The 9,203-nt window shown below is 41.5% G+C and overlaps 1 protein-coding gene across 4 annotated transcripts in view; it reads left to right on the forward strand.

Annotated features, from left to right (window-relative positions):
* The window catches only part of LOC133554460 (specifically androgen-regulated gene protein-like), a 7,849-nt gene extending 1,458 nt beyond the window's left edge, over positions 1–6,391 (forward strand). For 2 of the 4 annotated variants that reach the window (XM_061903263.1, XM_061903264.1), the window contains exons 2-4: positions 1,575–1,687; positions 2,850–3,006; positions 4,531–6,391. In XM_061903263.1, coding sequence (XP_061759247.1) covers positions 1,583–1,687; positions 2,850–3,006; positions 4,531–5,792 — 1,524 coding nt within the window. In that variant the 5' untranslated portion in view covers positions 1,575–1,582 and the 3' untranslated portion in view covers positions 5,793–6,391. Of the gene's footprint in view, positions 13–1,536; positions 1,688–2,849; positions 3,007–4,530 lie in introns of all 4 variants that reach the window. The other 2 variants (XM_061903265.1, XM_061903262.1) reach the window with 2 other exon arrangements.
* The last annotated feature ends 2,812 nt before the right edge of the window (positions 6,392–9,203 follow it).

Raw genomic sequence — 9,203 nt, forward strand, 5'->3', positions numbered from 1 at the left:
ATATAGTAAATGGTAAGTGGGTTGTACTTGTATAGCGCTTTTCTTCCTTCAAGGTACTCAAAGCGCTTTGACACTACTTCCACATTTACCCATTCGCACACACATACACACACTGATGGAGGGAGCTGCCATGCAAGGTATTAACCAGCAACCATCAGGAGCAAGGGTGAAGTGTCTTGCTCAGGACACAACGGACATGAAGAGATTGGTACCAGGTGGGGATTGAACCAGGGACCCTCGGGTTGCGCACGGCCACTTTCCCAACTGCGCCACGCCGTCCCTAGTAGTGTTCATCATATGAGGCAATGCAAATTAAATAATAGAAAAAATAAATAATGGTTTGAATTGGTCCAGGTTATCGGGGAATGTTATTACTGACGGACAGGTGTCGCGGAGCAAACTCCAGCCAGCACATAAGAAAACCCCGGTCTCCATGGCAACGTTTCTGTCGCTTTCACTCATTTGCCGCTTTTCCACTAACGCAGTGGTAGGCAACCCAGAACGTTGAAAGAGACATTTTGGACCCAAATAACACAACGTTCTCAAGCACCATTCATATAAAACTAGCGGGCGGCACAAATATTAAACTTTCATATTAAGGTGGGGGCCGCAAAATAATGTCTCGCAGCCCGCGGGCCGCGTGTCTGAGACCCCTGCTCTCAATAAAGGTATTTTGACAAAGTTTTGTGGGGACTGGATTTTGTTAAACATCAAATATTTTTGGCATTTACTTCATCTGAACCGATGAATTAGGATTAATACCTTCTCAGTGCATGTTCTGTTTAAGGTCCTTTTAATGCTTAGTACACCCAAAGTATTTTTATTACGAAAACAGCAATATGTTCCAAAATGACGAATGAAAAAAAAGTTTAACATTAAAGTACCAATGATTGTCACAGTGTGGTGAAATTTGTCCTCTGCATTTGACCCTTCCTCTTGATCAGCCCCTGGGAGGTGAGGGGAGCAGTGAGCAGCAGTGGTGGCTGCGCCCGGTAATCATTTTTTGTGATTTAACCCCCAAGTCCCACGCTTGATGCTGAGTGCCAAGCATGGAGGTAATGGGTCCCATTTTTATAGACTTTGGTATGACTCGGCTGGGGTTTGAACTCACAACCTACTGATTTGAGGGCGAGCACTCACCACTGAGTGTGATTGTAATTGAGAATAGTATTTTTTGTCTATGTCATTTTAACTTTATTTCACTAGTTTGGTCCGACAGAGACTAAATGAGTAGTAAAAAAATGTTTTTTAATAAAAACGCCACAAGAAGACATACTGTAGTGTATGTAGAGCACAGCAGATTTGATTCCACTGCATACATTTTTTTGCTTATTCAGATTGTAAAACTGTACAGGTTATTAGATATCTGCAAGTTTGTCATGGAATAAAACTTGTTGCCTTATTTATTCCTGCTTTTAGTTCAGTTTTTGCGGTGTGGTTTTTATTACTCTGATTTTACCTGATGACAGAAGGTTGCACCAGGAAGCTTAAACGAATAATTATTCCCTCCAGACCAGTTTCATTTTTTTGTTTTAGAATCTTCCTCAACCTGATGAACCACTCTTATCCTCTAGCTTGTGCAATGCCGAAGGGTGACACGTGGCATGGTGGGGCTACCTTGGTGTCCTTGAACAATATGGAGAGCGCTGGGAGCTGCGACAGTGTGATCAGTGTGACCTCGGGCTATGTGAGTACTTCTTTAAGTGTCACTGGACATGAGTCATGCAGTACGTTTACATGTTTGCTTGAGTGGACTTACTTAGGCCACATTTATTCTGGCCAAGGAAACATTTTAAACATTTTGAATAGGTGTCTCATACTCGCTGCCCTATTTTGTGGCCCTCTAATTAACTTCACTGAATAAGAAATATCTGCATATGTTATATTATTCTTTTATTTTTCCAAATTTAACATATTGTGTTGAAGTTTGGGGAAATGTTTATAAAACAAATATAGACCCAATAATTAAACTTCAAAAAAGGGACATTAGAATAATACACAAAGCGCGCTACTATGAACATAGCAATCCATTATTTATAAGTTCTAACATGTTAAAATTTTCAAATATTGTGTTTTTAAAAACAATGGAAATTTTGTTTCGAGTAAAGAAGAACAGCCTTCCAGCTTGTATTCTTAGGTTATTTCAATTAAGAGGAGAAAACTATAATTTACGGGGATATTGATTTTTGAAATAGGTAAAGTAAGAACGAATATAAAATACAAATGTATTTCAGTTTTAGAAGTTAAATGGTGGAACAAGCTCAGTGATATGCGGGAGACATGTAGTTCTTTGTTAAGGTTTAAGAAAACCTTGAAAGGTGAAATAGTTGAAAATTGTTAAATATATTAACAATTACTTTCATCCCATTGATTTTTTTTTTTTAACATTGATGTTCCAGGCAATCTAATTTAATTCTAATAAGCTTCAGCTTCAGTCTATTCCTTTTTCGGTCTTTCTTTTTCTCTTCTTTTTGTGTGTAAATGCGTACGATTGTTAAATATGTCTAATCTGTACTGTTAAACTGGTCACACAAAATGGTTGATGGTTGATTATACAACCGAAATAAACCTATTTAATTAAATTCTAATTTAATTCATTGTTTAGCGTAATTGTGGTCCTTGCATTCTACCTATCCATCCATCCATTTTCTACCGCTTATTCCCTTTCGGGGTTGCGGGGGGCGCTGGCGCCTATCTCAGCTACAATCGACCTACCTACTCTATTTAAAAGTAGTTTGAGATGCTTGTCTCAAACTTATTTACTCTTTGTCACTCTCGTCTCCCATGTTTGAGTGCCCCATTCGGGCCAAGGCGTGTGTGAGTGTGATGTACAGTATGTTTGTGTGCAGAGCGAGGACAGCCTGGAGCACTTATCTGCAGAGGAGATGGCATGCCTCATGTATCTGGAGCAGACCATCGAAGCCCTGGAAGTGCAGGAGGACAGCGGAATATCCAACGACGAACCGGACTCAGGACACCAGGCGAAGAAAACGGGTCGGAGTAAAGGTAAATAAAACAGTTATCTCCCATTTTTAGGAGTAACACAATAACTAGGAGTCAATATTGGGAGTTGTGACTTCACCTTGATAGTTCGATGACATTAAAAAAAACACGCTCCAATGAGTCAAAACCCCCTGTGTGTGTAAGTAAGTTAGGGTGAACAAATTAAGCGCTCCTATCATGTTAGATGTTCCAGATAGCCTCACAGCGTATAGCATGGGTGTCAAACTATGGCCCGCCGTGTATTTTCAATTGGTCCTTGAGGCAATATCAAATTAACATTACAGCTGGCCCGCCGGTATTATACAGCGGCGGTGTCGCTGTAACACCGCATTCACCGCTAATACCCCGCCGATTTTCCAAGGAGACTCCCAAATTTCAGTGCCCCTCACGAAAATCACAGGGGGCAACCATTCTCCCAAATTTCTCCCGATTCCCACCTGGACAACAATATTGGGGGCTTGCCTTAAAGGCACTGCCTCAAGCGTCCTCTAAAACCTTTCGTCACGTCCGCTTTTCCTACGTAGAAACAGCGTGCCGGCCTAGTCATATGATATATGTGGCTTTTACACACACACACGCTAATGCAATGCAAGCTTGGTCAACAGCCATACAGGTCACACTGAGGGTGGCTGTATAAACAACTTTAAGACTGTTAAAAAGATGCGCCACACTGTGAACCAACATTAAACGAGAATGACAAGCAAATTTCGGGAGAACATCTGCACTGTAACACAACAGAACAAATACACAGAACCCCTTGCAGTACTACCTCTTCCTGGACGCTACAGTATAAAAATGTATTATTAGCCTGTGGGAAAAGTTTATTTTGATATTTACCTGAGAAGGCTGCAAATAGAAAAGAGGCATTCAATTTCTATTTAAATTTGATTTGATATGCCATTGCTATTTTTAAATTATTTGTGTTTTTTGAAACTCGATTTTGCATGTCACTATAAAGTTATATAAGTCTCGCTTGTTCAATATTAATGCAAAACTTGTTTTGTTCCCTATTAAAAGGTTAATTTGTTCAACCTTGGCCCGCGGCTTTGTTCAGTTTAAAATTTTGGCCCACTCTGTATTTGAGTTTGACACCCCTGGCGTATACGGTCCTGCCGTAGGTTGTACTTCTCAACTTATCAGAGGAAGACATCCTACATGCCGCCCGTACCAAATGCCCTGCAAACACTGCGGCAGGGAAAAAAAAACACCTAGCTTCAAAAAAAGAAGATGCTATCGGTGCCTTATTCAGTTGTTAAGTGAATACAGATCACTTGCAACAAGTGCTCAGCGATAAAATTGTGCAAGTAACATTCTTGTAACTACTGTAGCGTCCCGACAGAAGCACACAGTGACAAATATACAGTAGTTTGGCAAATCCACTCTTGTTTGGCTCTTCTTACCTCTTGTGTGCACAAACTACACTCAAATCTACATTTAAAACTTTCTTGAGAAGCAGGAAGTTATCGGTATCGTCTCAAAAAAAAAAAAAAGTATCACGCACCCCTAACAGTTTTGTTTGTTTTCTAGAAATTGCCAGTTTAAACGTTGAATCTGGAATGAACCGGAGTTGTGAGACCCTGCCCCCACTGTTGGTTGACTTCCCGTCAGAGAAGTGGAGAACGCTGACCGGGGAAAATTTAGATGAGCATCATCTTCTCAGTCACACCTGTGATGTAGACGTTGAGGCAGAAGCCCATGAAGCCTCTGTGAACGCCACAACAGAAGACCGACTGGTGACTCCTGATTCAGTGGCAATTACAAGTTATACTGAAGGCTCTCCTTTCATTGACTTCTCTCCGGACACACTCACTTGCACGACCTCTAAAGTAAACGCAGCTCCGATTCCCCCTCCGTCTGACTTCATGGACAACACAGGACTCGGAAAGCCACTTGATGTCTGTGTCAAAGCCCCCCCTCTCTCCAGTAGCAGCAAGTCAGTGTCCGTTGACTTGTTTTACCAAAGAGCCTTGGAGAAAAGAGCTCCTGGCAGATCTCCTAATAACCAGAAACCTGCAGAGAAGCACATAACTGAAGCCAGTCTGAGTTCTCCTGCTCTGGAGTCTCTTCTCTCAGACACTGAAGGCCCAGAGGTTACTAAGCCAAATAAGTTTTCTATGATAGTCACGCCATCACCAGAAATAAAATCGCCCACTGGCAACAGTGACCTTGAGAGAATCCACCTTGAGGCCCTTCAGAAGCTCGGGCTGCTTCAAGGTTACGTGACAGACCGTTCTCCTGAAACTCAAAAGCCACGGGCAGATGTTCCATCTCAAAGTAGTGTAAGTCCATCCCCTTTAACACCAAGTTTGCTGAGTCTATCCTCCTCAACACCATCATATACTTCCATAAGCCCCCTGTCTTCTGCCTCTGACGTTCCGCCTTCACCCGTCGCCTTCGGTCACTTTGCCAGGCATCGCTTGTCACAACATGAACAATCTCCCGTCAAACATGTTTTAAGGAAGCCTGTCGACGCTGATAAGTTGAGATCTTCTCCTCGAACTTCTTCAAACCTGGTCAAGCAGCTAATCCAGGTCCCAAGTGGTCAGCCAGGTCCACAATTGCGCACCAGCCACCGCCCAAGCCGACCCGTTTCTTACCATGAAGGCATCAGCGCCGAGCGGTGCCTCAGTAACGCCACCAGCGCTGACTTTCGGAGACACACGCCTTTCCAAACGGCCTTTGAGCAATCCAAAAAGGTGGTGCGGCCGCAAGGCTTCAGCGTCATGGTCCGCCCTCGGGATGAAAATGGAATAGAAGCCCTAAAGAAGCTCAAACTGTTCAAGGACTGATACTAACAATACTACTCCTTACACATCATATAACCATACTGTAAATACACACAAATGACACTATATTTTTTTTACATTTTTTTACTTGGACAAACATGGTCACTTTGGTACAGTGTGGGCCTGATCTACTAAAAGTTTGCGTGTATTAAAAAAGACGTGCAAACTTGACATTGCACACAAAGTTGACCTACTAAGCAGAGGATAGCGTCTCTTTAGTTAGAAAATTAGAGAACGCGATCCATTTAGCATGTTTGTTCTAATGTAAATGCCTATTATCAGATTATAATACTGGGACAAGGAGATAAAAAGATAGAAATTTAGCACTCGCAATGTGATTTATCAAGACTAGAACTGTTCTGCGACCGCTGTTTGCATCTATGTTTAGCACGTTTGAAATGTGCTTGCAGACCAGCACAGGATTGGCTGTGAGAAAGGAGCAAGATCCTGGACAGAGAATCCTCCGTCCTATGTGTGTGTCAACATATTTGGACTGTCATCAATTAATAAGATATTGGAAAGCTTGTCAATATAGCAATATAATTTTACGGTTTCATAGCTGCCGGTTGACATAAGAGGCTGATTAAAACAAATTCAATTGATTCGTTTTGGTGTCTGCTGGCATTTGTATTTTAATGGCATTCCAGAATTATTATTATTAATGATGTCCAATAATTAATTTTATTATTAATTGTGATTAACCACGTTTGAATTGTGGATTAATCCTGATAATTCATTTGCATAGTTTAAATATATATGTGTGGGTATATATATATATATATATATATATTTTTGTGTGTGTGTATTTTTAAACTAATTGAGAAAGACAAGCGGTACAAAATGAATGGATGGATTCAGACACACATTTTTTAAAATTATTTAATTGAATGCACATTATTAACTCAAAACTTACTAACAGGTATATGTATTGATGCTTTAAGTCTCGTCAGAGTTTATTTTGGAGTGATATTTGCCAGCCAGCACACTTTTTAGAGTCACCTCACTCATCTTTCCACTGGTGTATGCATTGATCTGATCATTGACAATATGACAATGTATTTGTATTTATTTAGGGATTATATAGCCTCCATGTTTTTCCCGACCTAACAAATATACATGTTTTTCCCGACCTAACAAATATATATTTATATATAACATTTAGTTATATATAAATTTATATACATCGATACACTCCTCTGCCGCAGCTTTTTTGGACCCAGCAGCCTCACCATGCCACACCACACCGTGAATGCTGGCCCTTTTTTAAAATCTTTTCCAAACTTTTCTCTTCAAAATGATTCTTTTGTGCTGGTTTCAAATGGGTCACTTCAGAACATCAAGTGGCCGTTTAGCAAATGTTAGCCTAGGAATTGCTATTGCCTACTAGCTTCTCATTTATCCACACTTTCTCTCTGTTCTTTGTATCATATTTAACCCCTTTGGTGAAGTCAGCAACCATATAAATGGTGGACTTGTTTTTTTCATATTTGCGAGCCAATCTGCATTGGCTGTATGTACACAAGATGTGACGTGGGGGTCCGTCTCTTTAAAATGGCCATGCCTGCGTATACAGGCAGTGATGTCATCAAAATGGCAGCTCCATATGGGGTTTCAGCGGCACACAAAATAAATGAAGCGTTAATACACGGCATATAAGGCTCGATCTACAAGTTTGTATGCACTGAAAATGTCGCAAATAGAGGCATTCATGAATTTAAGTTCCACTGTACAAAATATATTTCTGTGTTGCATGTCAATAACATCACGAAACGCCACAGGTTGGACCACATAATGCCGCAAATGTGGAGGAAAATGAGTATCTCCATGGCCACTGCCAGAATACACACAAGATCCTCGTATAAATAAGAAGGCCTGCACCATTTTTGCTTGTTATCAATTGCACAGGCAGTCTTAGTAAATCGCCTACTGATAGCACACGTTATTTACCAGTAATTTGTGTCTTCGTAGAACAGGCCCTGGCTTTCCTAAAGCTGCCAATAAGGAAGTGATATCTACTTGTAACTCAAAGAAAGAAGTCATTCATTTTGATTGACATCAAAAGCTGTCTCTCACTGTCTGGTTTTGCAAAAAACGACCTTGTTTGACTTTTGAATCGTTTACTTTTGAAGTCTTGACAACTGGAACATTGGCAAAGTTTTGTTCCGCGACTAAAGTTGGCCAGGTGTCTAAAAGCGGTCTTCCTTCCTTTTTGGTACTTTGTGACACACCCAAAGACTGTCGCGTAAGAATGTGCAGCATAAAGTCAGCAAGCTGTCACAGTCAACCTTCAACACGGCTTCACTGCAGTAGAAAGCTGATTAGGTTGCTCTTTCCAAGAATGACAAACATTTGGAAGACTTGCTGTGACTTAACAAGGCTCTGAATGTGTATAACATTTATGATGTGATGATGCAAAACCAGGTGCGACCTGTTTTCTCCATGACGCCACATTAACGAGCTGGCGGGCTTTCCGAACATGTTACGGCTGCCAAAAGTGGATTTGGTCTTTCTTGCTCTCTTCGATCTTCATTTCCCCTGACCTGACGGGGCAGCACCTTGTATTTATGAGTGCAGTTTTGCACCAGATTGCTACTTTGTATCACATAAATACGAGCTAAAGGATATCACCACATGGGCTCAGGAATACTTCAGAAAACCACTGTCAGCAACTACAATTGGTCGCTACATCTTTGAGTCCAAGTTGGAGACGGCGTGGCGCCGTCGGGAGAGTGGCTGTGCCAGCAACCTGAGGGTTCCTGGTTCGATCCCCACCTACTACCAACGTCGTCACGTCCGTTGTGTCTTTGAGCAAGACACTTCACCTTTGTTCCTGACGGGTCGGGGTTAGGGCCTTGCATGGCAGCTCCCGCCAACCATGTGTGAATGTGTGTGTGAATGGGTGAATGTGGAAATAGTGTCAAAGCGCTTTGAGTACCTTGAAGGAAGAAAAGCGCTATACAAGTATAACTCATTTACCATTTAAAACTGTACTATGGAAAGCTAAAGCTATTTGTCAACAACACGCAGAAACACAGCCAGTTTCGCTGGGCCCTATCTCATCTAAGATGGACTGATGCAAAGTGGAAAAGTGTTCTGTGGTCAGACGAGTCCACATCCAAAATTGTTTTTGGAAACTGTGGACGTTGTGTCAACAAAGAGGAAAAGAACCATCCGGATTGTTATAGGCGTAAAGTTCAAAAGCCAGCATCTTTGATGGTATGGGGGTGTATTAGTGCCCAAAGCATGGGTAACTTATACATCTGTGAAGGCACCATTAATGCTGAAAGGTCCATACAGGTTTTGGAGCAACATATGTTGCCATCCAAGCAACGTCTTTTTCATGGACACCCCTGCTTATTTCAGCAAGACGATGCCAAGCCACGTGTTACAACAGCGGGGCTTCATAGTAAAGGA

The sequence above is a fragment of the Nerophis ophidion genome, linkage group LG06 (genome assembly GCF_033978795.1).
Source record: "Nerophis ophidion isolate RoL-2023_Sa linkage group LG06, RoL_Noph_v1.0, whole genome shotgun sequence".
Lineage (NCBI taxonomy): Eukaryota > Metazoa > Chordata > Actinopteri > Syngnathiformes > Syngnathidae > Nerophis > Nerophis ophidion.